Source organism: Anas acuta, chromosome 7 (assembly GCF_963932015.1).
Source record: "Anas acuta chromosome 7, bAnaAcu1.1, whole genome shotgun sequence".
Taxonomy (NCBI): domain Eukaryota; kingdom Metazoa; phylum Chordata; class Aves; order Anseriformes; family Anatidae; genus Anas; species Anas acuta.
This window is the reverse complement of record NC_088985.1, coordinates 24,332,587-24,357,262: the sequence shown is the minus strand read 5'-3', so window position 1 is coordinate 24,357,262 and position 24,676 is coordinate 24,332,587. Positions and strand designations below refer to the sequence as shown.

General features: G+C 41.5%; 1 protein-coding gene across 6 annotated transcripts in view; it reads right to left on the bottom strand.

Annotated features, from left to right (window-relative positions):
- ARMH3 (armadillo like helical domain containing 3) overlaps nt 1–24,676 on the bottom strand; it is a 118,689-nt gene that overhangs the window by 49,150 nt on the left and 44,863 nt on the right. For 5 of the 6 annotated variants that reach the window (XR_011098229.1, XM_068688273.1, XM_068688274.1 and 2 more), the window contains 3 exons: nt 18,462–18,544; nt 17,826–17,952; nt 15,047–15,122 (listed from right to left, as the gene is read on the bottom strand). Coding sequence is in view for 5 of the 6 variants with exons in the window: in XM_068688273.1 (XP_068544374.1) it covers nt 15,047–15,122; nt 17,826–17,952; nt 18,462–18,544 (286 nt within the window). In the remaining variant the exon portion in view is untranslated. Of the gene's footprint in view, nt 1–10,862; nt 10,918–15,046; nt 15,123–17,825; nt 17,953–18,461; nt 18,545–24,676 lie in introns of those variants that run through there. The other variant, XM_068688276.1, reaches the window with a different exon arrangement.

Genomic DNA, 24,676 nt, shown 5'->3' with positions numbered 1-24,676 from the left:
TTATATTTGAATCAGGGCTAGCAAGAAAGAAAAAAGGGCAAAAAATCCTGTTAGTCTTAATTAAAATCATGCCTTGCTCAGCTGGCATGGTTTTTACTTTCATGAGATTTATGAGTTCATGATCCTGACAGCTCTCCATGAGTTCTTTCTGGAGAGGAAAAAAAAAAAAGGAACAGCGAAGATAATGACTGAAATTCTGAAGTAAAATCACAAGAGAAGAAAAAATATCCTCTGAGGTTTGGCATTCTCTCCACCAGTGCACCAGAAAATGACACAATTCTTTGCCATTCCCAGACCACAGCAAAAGGCTGCTGGATCAGAGAGCAGCTCAGAGGAAAGCACGGTCACCTCAGACATCCCTCTTCTAAATCACCAAGGACAATATTTCCTGGGCACATACAAGCAGCAGCAGAAAACCCCAGAAAGGCTTGGGGACCACCTTTTGTGTATAGAAAGCTGGTGTGGGTCAAAATGTCAGCAAGTGACACCTTCACATAAGAACACCTCCAGACATCTAGGATGGGATTTCAGCTTTCTCGACACAAAATTATGGACAGATTTAACAAGCCTCATGTATAACCTAGGCGGGTGATTGTAAGTAAAATGTAATCTTTCATCCTGAAAGCAGTAGTATAGGGATGTTGGCATGTTGCCTTACTCTTGATAAAGGGGCTTTAAAGTAAATAGCTGATTCCTGAGAAGTTGCTGACATAAAATTTACATAAACATTAAAAATTGCCACACTGAGTCAGGTAGCAAAGGCCAGCTCAGTTACACGAGTTTGAAAGTGGCTAGAAACAGAAGCTCAGGGAACGGTATAAAAACAGGACGTGAATAAAGTGGTATCACCCCCGAAATGACTCTCACTTCCAGTCCCATGCAATTCAAGATGATACCTGAGGCAGACGTGATATCTGTACCATCAGTAACCCACAATGGAATTTTCTTCCATTAACTTGTATCATCGTTGCTTTAAATTCATATAAAACCTTTCAGATACCCCACAGCTTACCTAAGTTTTACACAAAGCAGCATCTATTTGATTTCAACTTACCTGATTTTCTGATACATCCTCTCTTTGCAGATACACTTCCCTATGACATTTAATATTTTATAGTCTTTTATTCTCTGCCATCTCTCTTGCAGACTGGAGCCTTGTCATGTATACAAATGCTTCTCATAACCCATTTGGTTTCATACCCTCAGTCATCCTCACCGTCCTTTCCTGAAACTTTCCTAGTTCTGCTACATCTTTTTGAATTTTCTAAGCTCTGGATGAAAAGCAAATAAAAGACTGGACTAATTAATGCAAAAAATTGCCTTTGGGAATCAATACTAGTAGAAGAGAAGACACTATTTGCTGGGAGGAGGGGAGCAGCAGTGCACAGGGAATGGTGTGTGAAAAATCAAAAATATGAGAGAAAATAGCTGGGTAAGAGATCTCCAATTTTAGACCCAGAGAATGAATGATTTTAAAAATCAGTTTATAAGAAAAAAAGAAAGAAACCAAACAAAAAACTTGCCTGTGGAGCCACTGTAAGATTGCTGTGAAAACATTGGGTTATATGCAAATCCCATACTTAGTGATGCAAAGGGGTAGAACACGCACATGGGGGTAGTTGCACACAGTCAGGTCCCCAGCTGATGAAGGGGGAAACAAACCAATACCCTAGAAACCAGGGCAAGTCTTATTATGAGATTTTAAAATGGCTTTTTCTGACATTTTCCTCAAGCTATTTACTCACTCCTTCAATAATTTCAGGCTGATACCACAATTCTGGTGCCATTCAGCCTTCTTGGGATTCCCCTTTGTAGATCTTAAAAGACTCTTGGGTATGGTCAGTGAGTACACAGAAGGCCTCCAAGAAAGAGGAAAATCCTTATTTTATCCCTCCAAATCTTCTCTGAAGCTTCAGCAATGTCGACAGCACTGAACTGCTGAAGTGTTCATTTTTGAGTTGATACAGAGAGCAAACATCTTGTTCCCTAGGTAAGCTTTTCACTTCTCAATTGTTCCTATATTTTGGTAGCACAGGAAAGAAAATACAGGAATATCTCAGAATGAGTCGTCTTCAGTGTGTGATACTCTAAAGGAGTCCCAGAACATTTCTGGAAAAAGGGCTGGAAGGTTATATAACAGTGGTCAAAAGGAAAACACAGACATCTTTTCTGAGGCTAGGAGAAAGCACGCTGTGCTAAACAATTTAAATTGAAGAAGAAAATACCCTTGTAATTAACATACAAAGAACCAGCATGGCCTAGCTAATCTCATCATGAAGAGATCGAATAAAGTAGTGTGCGTTTTATGGAGCAATTTAATCTGGCAAGCAATTAATCGTAAGAGCACTAAGTCAAACGAATAGATTTCCCTTTAAGGAGATCACATTCATCATCTGTAATGTATTCTAAACTGCAATTTGTTAGCCAGCCCCTGAATTTTACTGAAGACAGTAAATGTCTTCCTTTACTGGAAAAGTGATCCCTGAGTGACAGGAGGGAGTGGCATCAGTCTTTTTGAACCAGCTAGCCTATTAACACTAATAGGTTCCAAATCAATGATGCAGGAAGAAAATAACTTAGAAAAAGATGCTACAAGTTTTTACAAGCCTTATACAGAAAAAAAAAAAGAATCTACAACGCTATTTACTAAACTATTTGAATCATGTCTTAATCCACTGCCCAACCCTTTGGGTTTGAGCCACCTCGGTAATGCTGCGGAGGTGATATTACAAACGAGGCTGCTAATCTTCACTGAGAGCCTCAGCAGGCTTCCCTTACCTGGGCTCCTACTGCTGCAAGGCTGGGACTCTGTCCTCTCATATCATCAGCTCCAAGATAATCCTGCCCTGACTAATTCTAAATGGAAGCAGATCCGTTTAGACTGTTTTATTCTAGCTGATCACAAGACTGCCCCGGACAATTTTTGAAATCCTTTGACTCCCAAATTCTATTTATTCATCATACTCCGTGCCCATTTGTCCACATGACATTTCCGCTTCAGAAGCTGTTCCAGTTTGCATTTCCTATTACATTAGGAACTGTTAGCTTTCATTTTGCTGGGCTGGCAAAGCACACACCAAGCATCCTTTTGAAGAAAATCATGATGATCCCCCTTCTTCGTATCTGTGTCCATCCCCATCCAAGTTCATCTTACTAGGGCATGAATTTGAAGGCCCTTTCTCTTCCTAGGAAAGAAGATCTGTTTTCCTATCTCACTACGTAGAAGTATGACTGTTCTCCTCAAGTGAACGCTTTGGATCATGAAGACCTGCAGGCTGAAAGCAATCAAAGCTCACAACCTCTAGGTGTCCTTGGGTCCAAACTGCTTCCCCTCTAAACACAGTAAACTCTTTATCTTGAAAAGTGTAATCAGACAGGAAAAAAAAGGACCTCAAGAACCATTCAGTGTAGATGCAAGCCAAGCCCTGACAGGGAATGCTAAGCTTTACTAAAAGATACGTGGCAATGTTTCACTTAATCTAGAAACCACACAAAGTTCACTCAAGTCAGCTGAGACTACGAGCCATATATGAAAAAAAGATTGCTAGAGAATGCAGCTCTTGCCCCACTGTCACACAGAATCAATTCAAAAGTTATCTTCTGGCTGCGGAGTTGTGCTGCCAGCAACAGAGTAATGACAATATGAGACCTCTGTCTGGCTGCTTTCAGTCCTCTTCCATCCTAGTAATTCCTTTATGCTCAGCTCAGATTGAAGGCATTAATGTAAAGTAGCCCCGTGCCAAATCAAAGCTAAATAAAGTGTCCTGGAGATCAAGTGCAACGAAAAAATAAATCTATGAGCTGTGTTCCAAACCAAGTTCATGTGGTATAGTCTCATCCAGAAAACAATTCAAACAAAACCCATATTAAAGTAATTACGAGTAAATACTGCTTTATTGCATTGTAAAGAATTTACAAATACAAAATCATTCAAAATACAGATTTTGGTGCTCCAGAGAAGGTAGGGAAAAAAAAAAAAAAAAAAAGCAAAATATGGCTACGTTGGTGAAAAACTTATTATGGCTAAGCCTCTCAACTTCTCTGGCCTGAACAGTATTGGCTCCTGATGCCTTCCTGCTATATAACATCATACTTATAATTAGACTGATACCACATTAAAATGACAGCAAGTGCAGGCACAATTCATTTAACAATTAATCTACCCTAGCTATCATTTTCACTTGTCATTAACTGCCTCTTAAATGCCCTCAATTTCATATAAGCATAGACTCTTCCTTTAAACATACACACGGGGGAATATGCCATTATAGGCATTATTCAAAGAAGCGCTTTCTGTCCTCATCATCAACCACAGCATTAATCATACTGGAATAGTTTCTTCTTACAAATGACTGAGTTGCATAGTTGAGTCTCATCAGCAGGATCCAATCGACTGGCAAGCTCAGAGCCAGCAGACAATGCTGGGCATCTGCAGCAGCACCCTGCAAGACCTCTCGTTTTTACCCTTTACTGATCTTTCAGAGAAAGAAAATAGATGCTGAGCACCACGAGCTCTTATTGATTTCAATAAGTGCTCTACTCAGCATCTTTAACAACTGGATCCAGAGGCAGTATGGAGCACAGAGAACCCAAACAAAATAAGCCTTTTTGCTTCTTTTACCATTTGTCCAAGCCAGAATCACAAGATTGCAGCATGCCTTAGATGGGAAGGGACCTTTGGAGGTTATCTGGTGCAATGCCAGATTGCTCATAGCTTTGTCCAGGCACAATGTGACTAACTCCAAGGATGATGACCGCACAACCTTTTTCCAGTTTTAGATCATCTTTGTTGAGGAGAGTTTGGGAAGCACCTCCAGTACTGCAATCTGAGTTTATTTCCCAGTCAAACTTAAAATCTTGGAGCTGTCTTGTTTTGCAAATCTTCAATTCTGGCAAAACTTCATATTGAGAGTGGAAGAAAAATAGGAGCTACTCAGTGAGAATTGTACAGTGGCTCTGTTCCTTCAGCAAGGGTCAAGGTATTGCACACAGGCTAGCCTCAAAGCAACCAGAGCTTTCAGATGCTAATGGACAAAGGAATTAGGACCAACATATGGCAGACCTATTGCTTCTGGAGTTTAGAAAGGAACGTCTGCCTCAGGCAGGCTCATCTCGAATGTCCATATAAAGTTAATGTCAAGTCCAGATTCTGAAGCAAATGGTGCTACAAATTAAAGAGGGCACTAAATAATTTAAAGAAAAAAATTAAAGTGTAGGTAAATTGCTCAATTGGCCTTTGAGCACTTACACTGTCCTGTTGAAGAGGCTCACTGGTAAGCCTTTCAGACACCCCATGAAGGACACTGGGAAAGGTATTTCATATTCACACGCCCTCTGTCAGCAGCAAGAGCTTTCCATTAATTAGCACAATCCACAACCTTCTGAAGAAGGAGCCAGCTTAAAGTTTCTCATCCAAAGTCTTGGCAACATCACAAGATTGTTTAGAATAAAAGGCATTTATCCTGCCCTCAAAGCACACCCCAGCTATACCCTCTATAGCGGATAGAAGCATTTTTTCCATGGTACCCAGAGACACCACTGAAATTCAGTGTTTTAAAGTTTGAAGTGATCCTTCACTTGGTCACAAAGGTTGCATTACTTCCCATCCTACAGACTCAAACTTCCCATACTCCACCTAATGAGAAGAAAAATGTCACTGTAATTAACACACGAAGTGATGACCTAATTAATCACTAAAGCAGCAAGATGACAGAGCTTTTGGGCTTTCAAAGTCTGCTAGCAAAGTCGGGTAAAAGAACTGCCAGGGAGCTTTTCAGGTCATTCCACGTTTGGACACCCTCAAAATAAAAGACATTTGAAACAAATTGTTTTTATATCCTATCAAACAGGAATCCAATGCAGCAAGGTCCCCTTCTTGAGACACTGCCGGGCAGCACTCACGTTCTCACTTTTTTGGGCTCGTGGCAGTATTGTCTCAAGCCCAGTACCCAAACTGAAACTTTAGGCAATAGTTGCTTTTAATGGAAAAAGCTGTTTGCAGAAATCACCCTGCCCTGCAGCAGCACAAAAGAACATCTGCTTAGAGTCATGCTAAGTTGCATCAGTGATGGAAAAAAAAAATAATCAAACAAACAAAAAAAAAAAAAACAAAACAAAAGAAAAAAAAAACAGGCTCTGGCTAAAACACATTCGTTTTTATTTTTCCTGCCTACGTAGTCTTATCTGGGGTCAGATCTCCAGCCTCCTCCCTTACACGCAGCTAATATAATCCAGGCCGTTGCCCTCATGCAGAAAGGCAGCAATGAATGGCAGGTGAATCTTCCCATTCAGCAACACAGCCAGCTAACACCTGCTTCAAGAGATGGGAGAACACAGGCTGACAAAGCACACTGGGGCATTCCTAGCACTAAGTAACATCCCTGCAACCAAACCCTTACAAGCATGAGATATCAAACTCTGACACCCATCATCGGTGATTTTCCTGAGATCAGTGTTACCTTAATTTGTTTGCCTTTGACAGCTGAGGACCTGCCAAGCATATGGACATTCTGACTGCCAGAGCTTCGCGGCAAGCTTCCCTTGAGGCAGGCAATGAGATGAGATGAGCTTGCCTTGAGCCTGGCCTCAAAGCTCAGGAGGACAGGGCTACCTCAGAAGCATTACCCCATCATTTTCTGAATCATCTTTCCAGATAGAAGATTTGGGAAAAAAAAATGAAGAAGAAAGAAATGAATGAAAGCTTACATTCCCAATCAGCACTTTCTCCCAAATATGCTGGTATTTCAGTCAACAGAATCCAGACCAGCTGAACCTTCTTACAGTCTCTAACTGGACACACATATCTGAGCCCAGAATATTTTCACATTTTGGAAGAAAAATCCCAACTGAGGTGTGCTCCCTTTTTTCCACTGCAGGTAGCGTTTCACTTTCACCTTGCTATAGGTATACACAAAGTCTTGGCTTTACCAACCAGTTCTTACTGCCGGCTGCAAAGCTAGCCCCTGTGCTAGGGGCAAGGCAACTTTCTCTGCCTTCAGTAGGAAGAGCTCCTGAACAATAAATATTTTACCTTTGCAAGGGAGGATGCATGTTTCTTTTAACGAACAAAGCCTTCTAAACAAGATGCCCTCCTCCCACGGTTCCCTGGGAATGGAGCTCCAGTTTCTGGTGCAATCTTCAAACAGACAGCAGTTCTGCAGTCGTGCTAACAATGCATTATACTTGCTTGTAGTTTGAGATAAGGTAGGTACTTCATTTCCCTAATGAGCAGATGTACTTAATAAGCAGGTACTTTATCAATTTAGTCCTAAAGGGAGAATTAAGTGAATAGGACATTTACATTTCTAGAGCAAAAAACAAATTTTAGGCCCCCCGCTAGTCGAAGATAATAAGAAATACATGTTACTGGATTCTGAAAAGCTTTTCAAAATAAGTACACATCCCACAGCCCAGACTTTCAGAGGGAATAATAATTCCAGCTGCTGCTGTGAGCAACAGATTTCTTTTTAACAGAGAGCAAAGCAGCATTATTCTACATTATGTTTCAAGGGATAAAGGTGTTATTTAAGCTCACAATGATTTTTACATTGTTTGGGTTACGAAGAAAGCACCTTAATGTTCTCCCTCCATTAAAGCAAATCTTGAAAGCTAGACTTGAGACCGGTGGAGATCAGAGTCCCTTATATTTACTGAAAGAATAAGAACAGCATGGGCGAAGTTTTGACAAGCTGTAAGCAGCTGTTTCAAACTGTGCTTCATTCGTATTCCAGTAGGGCCAGTTCTTTGGGGCCAAGAGACTGTGGCTGCAGAACCTATTCATTTCTTGCTTCTTGGCTTCAAGAGGGCTACCAACAAAGGTATCTACCGTAAGGTTGAAGTCTGTCAATTAGGATTTGAACTCTGGCCAGCCCTGATACCAGAGGAATAATTAAGACTGTTCTCGAAAGCAGAATGAAACAATACAACCATTCAAAGTGGGAAAACAGCAGACCTTTTTTTGATTTTGTACTGCAACAACAACAAGATGCATACAAAAATGCATCCCAGCTTTGCAGCATATGCTTTAATGTATCACTGAGCTCATACATAACTTGCCTGTGCCTAGCAAGGGAATTCAAGAACAAAATATCCGCAAACAAGTCAGTAGAGAAATGAATACTAGGTCCACCACTATGATAAATCAAAAACACTGCCAATGTAAATAATAAGTGCCTTTCATTTTTTCCCCCCTGATGGCTATTCTCAATAAGCTCCAGACTCTGAATTCACTAGCCCAAAAGTTGAAACTGTGTGCCAAGCATATTTCCAAAGCTATTAAGCTATCAAGAAAAGATTGGTAGCAGCTTAAGTGACTCCATCTTATGTGTTCACATTCTGCAGACACAAATCTAGTAAACAGGGGCTGCAGACAAACTTCCCTATTTACAGGGCAGTTGCATTTAGAAGCACAGAGCCGTTTAGGTTGATAATCTTACAGGTCTTTTCCAAGTCCAACCATTAAGCTAGCACTGCCAGGTCTACTGCTAAACCACATCCCTAAGAACCACGTCTACATGCTTTTTACATGCCTTCAGGGATATTTGGCATCTCAGGTAGAGACATTTCTTTGCCATGCAAATAGTTTTGCTCAAAATCAGCATCAGCTCTAGATACCTTCAGTTACCATAAATAACAACCCTCCCAAAAATCCACTGCAGAAAATTAAGGTAGAGCAAACCAAAAGAGAAAACAGCCTTGACATTGTAAGAAACACCTCCCAGTAAGGAACGACTGAAATGGAATCTACTGGCAAAAAGAGGGAAGGTGACCTGGGATGCACCTGACTTGCTGAACCATGCTGCTGTGTTAGTGGAACTGGTCCATACAATGTCACTCCACTGGCAGATTTGCTCTCTGGATTTGGGCCAGTGGCAGAGACAACATTTAATTAAGCCACTGCATGAATGAGAAAGAATGAAGGCAAATTATAGCCGAATGAAATTGGCTAGTGTTCTGTAAGCGAAACACACCAAGATGAATCAGCTAGTAAATAAAGCGCAATAACCGAAGGCTAACACCACTATCTCAACAAGAAATCAGAGAGTGTAAAAAAGACGTGAAACGTTCAAAGTTTCACAACTAGAGAAGAACCCTAAAAGTTAACAAAAACACTGGAAGCACGGGTAGGGTGCCATGGAAAGATGAAACAATGCATCCTGAGATAAGAATGCCTCTTTCTTTTTTTATTCTTCTGTTACTAAGCTGCTGGTAGCAATGGCCTATAAATGAGGTTTTTGCCTTTGAATCCACCTCCTTCCTTTGTTGAGATGCCAGCTAATGCCAGAACCTGTTCACATCAAAATCTGTTGCTCCTAGCAAGTAAACTTTCCCTACCAGAGACTGCAAGGTCAAGTGAAAAAACAAGCAGTGGCAGCAGACAAACTCAGAGCAGCCAAGCTCCGCCGTAAGTGCTGTGGTATCTCAGGAACTGTTCTGATGCACCAAAATCCCTGTGTAACAAGAAAAACATGCAACACGAAACACGTCAAATGATAAGGGTCTACTAACTTTGCTCCTTCAGTTAAGGCTGGAGTGATTACAACTCACCAGAAAAGACCTAGAACCAAGCCAGAATCCTTACCTAGAATTGACTTTTCTTAGATCATTTTTTCAGGCTACCACTTCAAAAAATACATGAATTAATTCTTCAAGTAAGTATGCGTATCTTGAAAGTTCTCCGACAGCATTTTAGTAACAATTTGATCCTTAACCTCAGCAAAATTTTATTAGCATTTTAAAGTACCAATAAAACATGTTTATGAGTTTCTCTTTGGGTTTCATTGCCTTTTTTTTTTTTTCCCTTTCCTAATTTGTTAACTGTCTTGTACTAGCCTATGATCTGAGCTCAGCTAGACTGATTAGCAGCGACAGCATGTCAGAGGTCATTACCATTAAACATACCTCACTGAACAATTTAATGGAGTTGTTATTCCACCAGTGGCAGCCCTCGCAATTGGGTTTAAGAGTCAGTAGGAAACCAACTCGAGATGAGACAGGGCTAACCTGGATGCCTGAGCACCCCCTGGTGTCAGCACTGAAGGGCTCAAGCCCAGCAGTTCTGCACTGCCCAGCTTTAGGTTACTCCTGCAGCACAGTCCCACTGGCAAATGCTGCTGATGGGAATAACAACTCAGCATCTTTAACCAACATTGGAAATGTGTCATGATTTTCCTCCCCTCCAAGTGGGAAGTTATGGCTTTAGATTAGCCCATCATCCCAGGCAAGATGTGTGTGGGTTTTGTATACACACACAAATACATGTAACAGAGATTTATAAAAATGTATTCACACAGGCATATGTACTCATTTATATATAAAACATCATAGATAAATTCATGTGTAAATACATAAAATATACATTATATATATACACATCCATTTTTTTAATATATGCAAATGGAAAAATATTTTCTTGACCACTTATTTTCATGAGCAGTCTTTGGGTTTGCCTTCTCTTTTCCATTATTCCTACTGGAAGGAAATATGTTTGTGTGTGTGTCTGCATAAATGTGTGTGGTTGGGGGCGGGGGAGATGGAGAGAGAAGAGCTGGGGGGAGAAGTGAGAAATATGTATTTTAAATAGTCTCAGCTGATTGTAATCCCCAGGCCCCCACTCTACAGAGAAGCCCGTACCTATCAGCATGTCTGATCTTAAATGTATCCTACATAAACGCGACAGGCATCCCTTACAACATGACTAGGTCAGCAGCATCTCGCTCTTCTCCCCGTGAAGAGATGCTGAATTCATTGCCATAAAGCAGAACAATGCTGAAGGTACAATGTAGACTGCTTGCAGCTGCTCAGTTTCTATCAGATCTCTGAACGGAGCCTCCTCTGTCAGGTTTTCAGTAAGTGCAGTTCTGTGGAGCGCTGGTCATTTAACATGAGCTATAGTTCAGGGCGGGGATGGCAGGGATCCTACAACAAAGTACAGACCACCTTGGCCTTCTTTCACCCAAGTGAAGACATAAATGTTCCTTCAGAGTCCTCCTGCCTACATTAGTGGCAAGTATAACCATTTTATATACAACTGTGCAATGCTATAAGTGCTCCTCCAAATCCCCAATCTCTCCTTTATGACCCCAAAAGGAGCTTTGGGAGAAGCAGCCCCTCCTGTACAAAGAAAACATCACAGTGTGTGAAGTAGCTGCAAAATGGCAAAGTGAGTGAAAGCACCCAAGTGAGGATTGCAGTGTGTGCTACAGCAGCACATAAAAGATGCTTGGGAAAAAAAAAAATATCTCTTACCTATTCCATACTACAAACTTACTTTCCACTTGTTAGAAGTGTTTTGAGTGAGAAAAATAAAATTACTTTAAAATGATGATGGGACTGAATTTCAGACAATGGGGAATTCAATCCATTAATCATCAAGTTAATCTATTTATTCACCTTGGAAAAAAAAAATCACAGATCAGGAGAAAGTCTATTAAAAGAATACAAGGCTTCAGCTGCCACCTTCCTCACTGAGTAAGCAATCAGAAGGTGCCCCTTTGAACTTGGCATTAATAAAATTCTCATTAAATGCAAACCTGCACAATGTTATCTTAAAGAGGCTCATTAGCTTCAAAAAAAATTACTCGTATCAAAAGTTGCTTATTTCCTCCGAGGTGAGGAGGTGAGTTTTCAAACCACTACCAGCTAGAGCTCCTCATTTCAGCCCCATCAGTGCTACAGCCACATCTTGCAGTCCATCCTAGCTCAATTATTTATGCAAAGCAGAGCTGAATTTGCAGATAGAAGTTATAAGCACTATTATGAGATAGGACAGCGATGTGGATCACTAATTTCAGTGTGGTATATAAGATTTCAGCCAGCTGAGGCTATTACTCTGTCTTCTACTTTCTCTAGGTTGGTCAGAAATTATGAATTATCTCTAAAAGGGAGAGGTATGGAGAGAAGGTAGGAGTATTTCCCCTTCTCTCAATACTCAATGAAAATAACATTCATGATTATTCTTTACACTGGAGTAAGGAACAGAAAAAAAAAAACAGATGAAGTTATAGCAACAACAAAACCCAATTACGCTGCCTCCTGGAGAACATGGTCCAGCTACACAGTTAGTACAATAATAGGATACACAACCAAAGTGGGATCTCTCTCCAGCTGAGAATAAACAAGACTATATCAAAGATTCTCTAGGTGTTCCTCAGCCTGCCTGGAACAAGCAATTAATCAGATGACCTCGTCAATCCGCCACCGTGGGGGGTACAAACGGGATGCTCTGTGCGTCTCCCCACCCGTTCCTCCTGTACATAGATCCACTGCACCCTTGAGAAGCTGTAAACAAACACTTCTCTCCTTGCAGAAATACACATAAAATTGTACATTAGGATTTAAGACACTTAGTAAAGCCCACCATCATCCATTCACACACGGATATTTTTTTTCTTACATTTTTAACCTTTCCCAGTAAAGGCCTTACAATAAGGAAGTGACAATTTTTACTATTATTTTTAAATAGCAGTTGTAATGAGATGGAGATATAACCAAAGCGTGACTTTGCACTGCACTGATGCAGCCAAAAGCAGGTAATCATTGCTCATAAAAACCTGCCAGAACAACGGAACAAGCTGAGGAGAATAAAATCCAACATGAGGTGGATTTCTCTAAACCTATTTTCTTCATGGCAAAGGCATCAAGTAAGAAACCGTATGCTAATGCCACCCTAGGGGGAAACCAAAGGGGCATAAACACCAGGCAATTCAGACAATGAGGAGCTAAGGCAAGTAGAAACCAGCATGTTCTTATCAATGCATAACATAATTACATCTTATAATAATATTGGCACGTGTTAACGTACTGCTTCTCTAATAAAACCATCAACCTGACAGCCCTAGAGGGTTTATTCTACTTAAGCATCCTCTCTCCCTGTTTCTCCTTGCTGATTTGGGCTTGCAACATCTCCATGATTGCGTGCAGAGAGTCACAATTATGTTTGCACGAGGCTCCAGTGTGCATTCCTGATCCGACATCAGAAGAAAATATATGGCCCTGGTTTTAATTCTTCCTGTGGATGCTGCTGCTTCAGACCCCGGAAGGCTCAAGGTATTCCTGGAGGAACTGTCCCCTTGCGTCTTTTTCTGTTGCATGAACTGAGATTTTCAAATGCCTAAATTCAGTCTTCAGGTCAGAAAAATACTACATCACCACAGGCCCCTGACTTCATACAGAAAAAAAGTGCATCTAGTCCTATCCCCACTCGTGACAGCGTGATGCTTCCATCACCTTCACACAACTACAGCACCTGGGAATTTCTCCAGCTTCCAACAGCCAGCTGCTCTGAAATCTACTCAGTTAAAGACCCCTTCAATTATAAGGCTTTTTGCTTTGTTTTTTTTTTTAGCATGAGAAGAAAAACAAGCAAATTAAATACACCGCTCTCCCCCCCACTTCAGGAGAGAGGAAAGTGGATAAATCAAACAGACTAACTTTAAAGCCTAATCCCTCTCTAGGCCTTGAATTATATCTAATTTAGGCTTTGTCTAATTTCACCAAGAAAAACAAACATTCACGAAAACTTCAAAGGCTGTGAAAGACCAGATGAAATTTCAACATAAATAAGCATTGAACAGAACAAAGGAAAAATCTACTTAAAATCTAGCACAGAAACATGTTGAAGGCTCCACAGGCTCCAGCCAGCACCACCCTCTGATACAGGCTGTCCAGAGAGAGGTAACAGTGCCATTTTTTTGGTATCTCTTCTCAGTTGCATGCTGATCCTTACAAAAACAGTTGTTAAGCCAATAGTAAATGAATAGACACAAGATCTTGGTTGCACAACCCAGAGGCGAGCGTAAACCCTTTATGACCTCTTGTATTTTTGTTGTTTGTGCTGGTGGCTTTATTTATTTATTTTTTAAATCTTTTCCCAGATTAGACTTCTCTCTCTGGTTATACAGAGAATTCCCACGGCAGACACGGTGTCACATGAAATGACATTACTTTGCCAACAGCTATCTGTTCTGCTGCTTCATTCAGAGTGCATTATCTGCCCACAAGCATTCATTTATGTCTGTTTACAAAAAAAAAAAAAAAAAAAACAAAAATAACGGTAGGAGAAAAACAAATCTTCCAGAACTAGACGTGAGGTTAAGCTCACAGACTTACTAAGGTAGTTTATAGACATCTAAGATGTATGCTGACTTGATAGATGCCCTCAGACAGTCTGCCCTACACAATCTCTGTTGTACTAGGAAAAATGACAAGTACTAGCAATACCGAGCTACTTGCTGTTACACAGAAAGACACCGTACCTCTCAGAAAGAGCACCTGAGAAATAAGCAGGGTAGCAATCGGCAGATGCTTTTTCAGTGTATGGTCTGCTTAAAAGCCAGAAACAAACAGTAAATTCTCTCTCTCATTCTTCTATTTTTCAGTCACCCAGATCTAAGAGCCACTTGTCCCAGCAGCCCATCCTCCAGCTTGGTCAGTACTAGTGGCTTCACAAGCCACAAAGAGAAATTACTGCTGCCTTGGAGGAATAGAGCACAAAACAACCCCAGATATTCCCTAACTTTACAGGTAGAGCATAGCTTCTGCCCTTTAACAGAAAGAATAAGTTTAAAAGAATATTGAAACATCTAAATAATCAATTTCAAACATGCACTGAAATCTTGTCATCCTAAAAGAGGCTTGGGATCTGCTTATTATAGCTGCCTTATCGTCCTCTTCATAGCTTCATAGAATTGCAATAGAATCACGCAACAGAAATCCATTAGGCTACAATCGTCCTGCCAGCACAGCATTGTTCCCTACTGTATAACTTCTCCCAAGGATGCTGCGAGGATTAATTCATTACAGCTTGTGGTATGTTTTGAAAGCACTCAGTCTACAGAAGAGCTGAGAGAATTATTAGGAAAAGGACAATCAAACCCTGGTGACCCTCTCTTTATCCCAGAGGGTCCTGCTCAGAGCAGCAATTTAGCCCAACAAAGCAAACAAATTCAAAACCAAGTTCAATACAACAAATGGGAACGTGTCATAATAAGAATGCAGACACACAAGACAAGAATCTCTGAAATTGTCATTAACTTTTACTCCTTACCTAATATTGACTAACGCATGGGTCACCTTGCTTGCAGGCTCCTTCCATTGACCGGCATTGGTAGAAATCCTCAGAACTGAAAGGAAAAGACAGTTACCAGTGCTGGCACAGAACTGACAGTCTTCTCATCCAAAATGTCACAAGTCTGCCCAGGTGGGATGGCAGCCTGCAAACCACAACAAAGCAACATCTCAAGGATGACCATCTGTGATGCAAAGCAGTTCTCTTTGAAGCCTGTATAAGAAAATGAAGGAACATGGAAGAGGTGTGCAGGACACCTGGGAGGCAGGAAACACAGGGGAGAGAAGAGTCTTAATTCTCCTGACTGATTTCATTACCACGTACTAAAGTTGCTCTCCCTCAGAAACGGGACAGCATCCCAAGTCTATTAAACCTTTTATTCTACACGCTGCTATTGTCCTGCATCTCCTGTTTATGAAAGATCCCACCTGAACAGCGCTACATCCTGTGATACAAATCTAACCCAGCAGTGATGGATCCCTTACCTCCCTGTTTATCTGGAACTGCAGAGAGGGATTACACACCAGCCTAGGGAAAAACACTCCCTGCAGGAATGAGTGTGTTGCTCCGTTGCACAGATGGTCTCTGACAGACTTGGGAGCAGATCTGAAAACATTCAGCAATAGGAAGAACTTCTAGGGAATCTTTTTTTTTTTTTTCTCCTGCCAGAGCACCCAAAATATTTATCTAGGTCAGAATCTGTAGCGTTTCTATGGTGGCAGTTACCTGAACATCTCTTGCTAAGGACTAAAACAATGAAACAGTAGCAAATGTTTGGATTATTTTTCTGTTTTGCCTGAACAAAAGCAAAATTACTATGAATTTGTATATACAGGGTTTTCTAGCGTTGCACTCTACAATAAGAGTTTGCCTTAGACTTGGAAGTGAAGCAATAGCACTTCATCCATATTGTATTTACGATCAACTAGAAATATGGATGCTACAAGTGAATCCATAAGCGCAGTGGCTGCACACTCTCGCCTATTGTTGCACAAGAAAAACTTTTAGTCTTTAAACATCTGGATAAATCTCAGACTCAGGAAATTTTAAAAGACATCAAGACACCTAGATTCCACTTTACAAAGATTCAATATATTAACAAGAAAATTAAAGGATAAAGTCTTTTTCTCATCTGTGGGACAGATGTCCCAGGGTTAGGGGATAGAAGGGTGACTGTAACCCCTGTGAGCTGGACTGACAAAGCCAAAGGAGGCTGTTAGTTTAGTCTGGCTAAGTTACGGCTTTCATCAACTCAAGACAGTGCTGCCTTATCACTTCCTTGTGCTACCATTACATGTCATCTGCAGGGGAAAAAAAAAAAAGTCAGTTCTGAGTAATGTTATTTTGTCAATCTGTAGGTACTGTACTTGAATATCTGAAGTAACGTATTCAGAGTTTCCTCTCTGCAGACTTCTACAACATTAATTCAAATGAGTTTGTCCTATATAGCAGGATGGAAAACATTCATGTGATATATGAAGTGTTGAAAAAGGTCAGATGTGCCTATTGCAGCCTGACTAAGTATTTCAGAGTATTATTTATCCAATCCACTTTCCTTCAGCTTTCACAAGAAGGAGGTTTGAAAAAATTACTGACTAGTAAAATCACCTCATCTTACTAACTGCAATTCTCGGGAGTAGGAAATGGGTTAGCAAAAAATCTTTTGAGCTCAGAGAGCAAAATTGACCAACTGATCCCTTATATAACAGATGAAAACTGTAGGAAGTTCATACAAAAAGGGCGATTCATTTTCGCTTGCAATTACAGGGAGTATTTGGCTCCTTTTATTTTGGTGAGGATGACTCCCTCCCATGTCAGCAGAGTGTTGTGGCCAACTGTCTCTGTCCCACAGCCCCTAGCTCCCCCTAAATGCTTATATTAACTCCTGTTGTTCGATGGGCGATCAAACTGAGAAGGGAGCAGGGAGTGCATGGAATAAAGGTCCTTCTAGAACAAAGCAAGCAAAAAACACAGCTTCATTCTTTTCTTCACAGCTTCAAGCATGTAGGCACTCCACCACTCTTTGCTGCAGCTACCCCTAGCTACAGGCTCCTGTGTATACACAGTCTGATTTTGCCTCCATGCATTCTTTGCTCTCCTTTGTTCCTCTTTTCCCTGCTGGGTTTCACTTGGTAGCACTCCAGCACGTCTCTCTCTCTCTGAAGGATGGCAGCTTCTCCCTATTTTGCCAGTAGGCACATTCTTCAGTCCAGTGATTTGCTTGTCATTGCAAGCAGGTTTGCGAGGGCTGTTCTCTTGGTTTGTTTTGGCAATAACTACTCTAGATGTGATTTGTCTAGCACAGCAAGCTTCCTGTTATAAAAGTTCCTCAAATTCTTTTCCAAACTCTTGTTTGCACTGAGTGCTTCTCTGTGCTGGCTAGTTCTGCAGCATGTACTGACCTTGACTCTTAAATGTGATGGATGCAAACTACAAATTGATGGACCAAACAAAAATGCATGAAATGTGTAATACCACATAAATTTGTTGGCACAATTGGCCACTTCAAATCACAGCAACTGGCTGTTAGAGAGGCAATGGGTCTGCTCCTATTTTCTTCTGACTAAAAATATGTATTGCTTTAACAAGTTTCTCTCTCTCAATTCTTAATTTACCAAATATATCAACACAAAACATGTCCAATCAAGGAGACAGGCATCGGCAGCAGGTGGACAAAGAACACCTGACAAACACCCACCACCATCCTCACTTCTACTCATGGTTAGAATTCATTCCTGACCAGTCAGGAGGTACTCACCCATAGAATAAAGGTTGTCAAAATTCTGGTGCATCCGAATGATTTCATAGTACAGCTCATCATAGCTGCTGGGCGTGGGGAGAAAGGTGTCTCCATAAGTGATAAACATGTTGAATAGGTTCACAACCTATACAAAGAGGTGAAAAGAAGTTACAACATGAATATTTACACGAAGCTAGACTTCAAGAGAATACAAGCTATGTTCAAAACCTTCAAAGAAACAGCTCTTGTTTCTGTTACCCAGTATTGCATTAGCTCATTGTTCTGTTGTCTTCATCACAGTACAGAACAGACAGACAAGCAGGTTAAATAATATCATATCTAGGTCCAGAAAACCAGCTTCCTAGTATTTTGTATACAAAGAACCATACAATGAGAAAAAACATTACCAAATCTGGAAAATTAAGCTAAATCTTTCCTCACACAAGCTTGTTTATTTCAATGAGGAGACCATACAGTGACTCCAAGCTCCCCATTTTCCAAATATCTGGCAAAACCAGCCAGTGATGTTCCTCAGCTTAGTTGCCCTGTCCTGATACCTCCTTACCCAGGCAGAAATTATGAATTCTTTCCTAAAATTCATTCAAGTTTAATTAATTTGTTTAAAAGAAGAGGATTTGATTTGTCTGTACTCACCATAAGAGCAAGGGTGAAGATGTTGTGTTTGGCCAGCAGCACTGTCTCATTAGACATGAGAAACTTCAACAAGTTGATCAAAGCTAGGAGAAAACACATTTTTTTGGGGAATAAAACTAAAAGCAAAGCCATTCTCAACAAGTCACTTAAATACATATGCATTTTCATTATCCAATATCAACTAACTTAAATGACAGCTGCATACTTCTCAGAAATATATCAATTCCCACATTTATTCTCCTTCACTGACTTCCAAATCAAGTTCACACCGGCTCAAGGTTAAGTCACTTGTTAGCTTAGATGGTTCAGGTTTTTTCTGTGTGTGTGTTTTTTGTTTTTGTTTTTTTTTTTTTCTACCTGCCAGACCTTCAAATGAGCCTTGGAGCTGGAGAATCCAACTGTCTCCTTTCTGCTTCATACATCACCAACATGATGTATGCAGTCAGCCCCAAACTGTCACTCCTGTTGATATGTGCAGTTTAAAAAAAAAATAAAAAGATGAAAAAACAAAAAACTCAGCATAGCTTTTCTGTAGCTCTGTGTCACTGCTGCTGCAATGGTACAAGGAAGGATGTACTACTTTATTGTGTCAGTTATCTAGGGCTGTGCAGTAAAGACTACAGATCTGGTTCACGCTTGTCTTGAGAAAGAAAACAAAGGCTTCTGCTGTAACCACCCAGTATCTGTTAGTGATAGTGGGAATTAACAAAAAGGTTGGCTAAAAAAGCTTTAATCACACAGACTTTACAATAAGCAATTGCATTCTATACACTTGAATGAAATGGAAATTTCTTTACCTTGTTGCTTCAAGTTCTGGATTTATTTTTTGTTTTTTAAAAGAAGAAAGCTATTTTATTCTGCAGGATACCTGCTCAGGACTAAAGCTGACACCTGCCTAGAACAGATTCCTAACGTACTCTCTGCTCTGAAGTCAACAGGTTTCAAGATTTTAAAAAACTGAAATAGATGGTCTACACAGTCAAGCTGGAACACTAAAAAGACTTTTAAAAAGGTTCTTGATTACCTGCTAATTGCTAGCTGCATCTACTGATTTCTTACAGGTGAAACTAGAATTTGTTAACCTGTTCCTTTTCTCCCCGGTTTGTGGCAGCACTTCCACAAAACATACTGCTGCTCATGGTTTGGTGCAGTCAGGAAAGAACATTGGGAAAACAAAAAAAAAAAAAAGAAAGAAAAAGAAAAACACACAATAGCTCAACAGTCCCAAGAGAAGCCTAGGGGCAGATATTTCTGGTGTACTAATCTGGAGCTATTTCCAGCCAAACAACCAGGAATACTTGGATTCTCAAAATTCACCATGACTTGTGAGGCTCTAGACTGTTAGAAACCACATTCCACAAGTTTTAGATGCTAGAAGAGAAACCTGGTCAGTGAGACACGTAAGCAGTTACCACCCAGTACCAAATGAAAGATTTGAGATATGCCATTTGAACAGGCAAAACAAATTGTCCATGAATTTATAAAGTTTAAATATGACCTCAGATTTCTACGCAATATGAACTGAAGTAATTACTGCCACCTTCAGACACTATCATTATCTACTCAACTAACACATACTAGTCAGTAAGCCTGCACGAAAAACAACTTTAGTTTGGAAGAACCCCACTGCAAATAGAAAATGGATCATTCAACTCAGCCCAAAGGTACGGGCTATGAAACAGGAGTAGATAAAGTACAGGGAACAAGAATGACGTAAGGGCAAAACTCAAATCCTCCTTTCAACATTCCTTCAGGAATGCAGGGTACTCCAAAAAGATAAAAACAGAAAGCCTACAGTGAAAAAGCAGATGTGAAGAGACGCGTAAATTCTGGAATTAAACTTTCAGAGATTATGAATACAGACCTGCAACCACTGCCTTCCAATACTAGAGATTCACAAGGAGGATCAAAAGTTTATATATGGCCCCAAAAAGAGAAGTCTACAGTCCTTGGGAGGATATTTACTCATCGCAGACAGAAGTTACTTCAGTTTATTCTGATCTATCAGCGGGTGGCTTGATGTTCAATTGCAAACCAGATTGAACAAAGTTCTCTGCAAACTCCAGATGGGCAAGTGACTTTTCTTGCAAGTCTATTCCAGGAATTAAGTAGCAGCAGCAGCCTCCCCCCCCTTCCATGACAGACGACAACTTTGTGGAGCAGTAATACTGATAACTTTTCAGTCCCACCACAAAACTCCTAATACCATCAGCATCTCATCATCAGACACTCAAACACCTGGGACCAAAATCAGAGTGAAATCAGAGCCTGGATTCCAGCTCTGGAAACACTCCTGTCAGGTATTTTTTCTGCAAAACAGCCATTTCAAAACAAAGAAGTAGCAGGTACAGATTGGCTCTCCACTGGAGCAGAAATCCAGCTAAAAACAGGTTTCCAAGGTAACCAAGCCTCCAACAGCAAAAAGTACAGTCTCCCGCAGCCAGTGCTTTGGACTGAAGACAGCTGCCCTGCATCTCTGTCACAGCAGCTTGTTAGCCATTCCTCTAGTTAATGCTTATAAGCATGATGTTACCTCTTTTCCAAGCCACAAGACTCCATATAACCACTTCTCCTGCCCCTGCGCTGCTGTTCAGCTACTTGCAGTTGGGGTTTCTGAAGGCAGAGCAGCAGAGCTCTGTTTTTTCCACAATAAATGGCACGAAGCCTCGTGTTTTTGTACCATCGCCTCTCACATTTCCAGCAGAACCCTGTTGAAAAGCCTTTGGCAGCAGGTGGTCGCACAGCGTGAAGAGAAGGCGCTGAACATCCAGACACCGCGAACACGAAAGCTGCTAGTGGTGAGAAGACATTATTTTTAAAAGACAGAGCCTAACCATCACTATCTAGAGCACAAATACTGACTGACAGGGGCAAGCACCCCACAATTGTCCATTGCAGTATATCTCAGACACCTCCCTGAAGCACTTGCATTGCTCTTTTTTTTTATTTAAATGTTGTCATCAATATAAAGACCCGCTGCTGTGCTCTACCCCAACATCTGCTGTAATAAGTTTGCTTGTGTTTAATTTTCCTGTTTCAGTTTGAAAGACAAGATATTACTGCTTGAAATCCACCTTTGTACTTGAATTGCACGGCATCAACTCACAACTTACCTGTGTTGTTACTTCCTAAGAAGTAGGACAGAGAGGGATGCCTCACATGAAGAAGGAACTCAATTTTGGGCTCAGAGCTGGTCCTCCAGGTTTACAGTAACTGTGTGCACTGCACAGACTAATACCCAGCAGTTTGGGAACCCCACAAGCTGTAGTGCTCTTACCTGCACCAATGCTCAGAGAACGACCAACCTCCTTCTCTGCCAGCACATTCTGCACCAGCCTCTGTTCAGTTTGCTCAAAGAAAGGCACAGCAACACTGTGGATATGAGTCTAAATCCATGACTACCTTTGTAGCCTCTGCTTGTAAGGCAGACCTGCATTGAAAATGAAGGCAGCTATGCCCTGAAGTTTTCGGGATTAACAGCTCTGAGACCCAGCTTCAGATGCCGAGTGCCCTTCAGTGACAATTACACACACCAAATAAATCCTGAGAGCAAAGGTCCAGCTGGCTGAACATCCATCCATCCCCGAGCTTCGACAGGGCACTGTTACCGCTGTTCCCGAGCAACCTGGAGCCAAAGCAGATGTGTCACTTCTTCCCTACTGCAATAAACTGTTTTCCTCTCGTACCCAATCTGCAGGCTGCCCTCTTACACTAGCCATGAAATTATCCATGTTTGCTCCCAGTGGAGCAGCAGTTTCAATTTCTCAGCTGTGCAGACAGACAGAACTATAGTCCTTGCTTCGCCACAGCCACGTTATCCAAATTTCTGTCCCAGGATTTAACAGTGATGGATGGTTTGGGCAAGAGAACTGATTCAATATGAACTGAAAAACAGCACTTGTTTTTCTGCAATACACTCTGGAGTATTTTTTTTTCTAAACATACCTGTTTTTGGCATCCCTCACCAGGATACAATACACCCACTACAGTAAGCCTCAAAATCCGTAATTTCACATTGCAATAAGTGTCACCGGAACTTCTTTAGCAACAAAACCAGGAGGCTGTAACTGAAGTAAACTAGCAGCAATCAGCATTTGTATGTGAGCTCCTCATTTTGTGCCCTTAGCTGAGCATATTGACTACACTTCACAACTTGACAAGCAGAGAACAGAGCCTTGAACACCTATATTTGCAGCCTCAAAACCAAGTAGATAAGCACACTAAGTGGACACTTAAATTGGGCATGAAGCCACATGACTGGCTGGATGTGACAGTGGTGCAACTCATCCAAACCAGGTTTTAGGCAATTTTCACTCCCAAGGATTATTATAGCCAAAGGGGGAAAGAAATGAGATCATCAGCTTTTACAGATACCTTCCCAGCTTTTTAAACTGAAATGGCTGCACTGAAAGAGGTTCTTAGCTCCTCCACCATGCAGCTGCTTTTGAATATTGACATTTTTTCCTTATCTGCTCTTGTGGCCAGTCTGTGCTGAGGAGCAAGAGTACTCCTGCTCAGCCATTTGCAAGCTAATCTGCTGTAAGGAGGCTGTGGGCAGACAGCTTCTCTTCCTCTCTTCTACCACGAAAAAGGCAATTCCAGGTCTGGACAGCTGCACTCCCTCTTTCCCTCCTCCTCCCCTATATTCCTCCTCCCATTGTAGACTTACCTCCTTTCCCTGTAAGCTTTGTTTCAAACAGAAGTAAATTCAGGCTTGGCACATCTGGCATTCAGACAGTTTTTGTTCTGTTCAGTGTCTGTGTTCAGCCTTTGGCTCACGTGTAACGGAACAGGAGCATGGGGATAGGTTAAGTAGAAAAAAGGGAAAGGAAGAGAAGCAACACCGTCCCTTGGGCAAGTCAGAATGTAGCACAGACTCTGCCACAAGCATCAGAAGGCTCTGATGTGCTATTGCACAACAGAGCAGAAGAGAACAGCCCTGAGACACACATCAATGAGATCTTGGATGAGTTGAGCACAGTATGGAAGCCTCTGTCGCCGCATCTGCTGTGCTCGCAGGTCAAAAAATTTTCTAATGGTGCATATAATGGCCTTCAACAAAGGAACAAAGGAGGGGAAAAAAAGATGTGAGGGCTCCCCAGAAGCTACAGTGTAAGATCAATTAACAAGGATCCTGTGCTCTACTAATATCCTCTGGTTTTCTACCCTCAGATTCTCAGAACACACTGGGAAGAACAGTGATTTCCCAATTCCCCCTGGAGGTTATCACTGTATCATCAATATGCTCAGTGCCCTGCTTTCAGCATCTCAACTGGCATCCCCCTTCAGATGATCTCCACCCACACGGCACTACAGGGCAGCTGATAATGATGAGGCAATGCCTCCCTGCCACACAGAAATCCTGAGCCAACAAGCACTTCAGCAGCACAGTAACCCTCCTGGACTCCTTACAGGCAGCCTGTTCACTTAAACACATTCTCAAGGCAAGGTCCATCCCACTCACAGGAGCACATGGCATACCAGACCTGGGAAGAATCGGTGCGCTAGGCTGGAACTAAGAAGAAACTGAATTCAATTTCTCTGGAAGCAGCACTTCAAGTCTTTGTGTGCTTCAACTGCTCCAGCTTTAGATAGGAAACAGCACTGTTCTGTCTGCTGCAGCACCCAAAGTGGAAACAGCTGGCTTCAGTCTTCAGCAAAAAAGGAATTACCTGAGCTAGGCTGCTGAAGGCAGCAATATGACCTGTAACCACCAGCCATACCTCTGCTTCTCTTCCTTGTTCCTGGAAGAGAGGGATCAGGCTCTGGGAAGCAGAGATCCCCCAGAAGCTGGTCGCTGTTTCTGAACACAGATCTGTCCCCTGGCATCTGAGCAGCTCTACATCAGGGAGCTAACAAGAACAGCACCGACTGTACCAGGTCAGAGCAAAGGCCCACCTAAACACAGTATTCTGTCTCTAACAGTGGCCAACATCAATTACCTGTTGAAGAATAACGTGCCAACCAATGCTTTCTCAAACGCTCTTCCAGACTCTAAAATTCAGCATGACTCCCTTCACGTGTTAGGGAAACTACTGCACAGGGTGGGGAAATAACAGACTCGCATGACTTGACAATACCATAACCACAGCCCAGTCCAGTCTCCTGTTCCAGGCTGGAGATCATAAGAGCCAAGCTGGGATAACCACATATCCTCACTGGTTTCACTGTGCTGTTACAAGGAGGAAAAGAGACCCTGGAATAGAGTAATCACC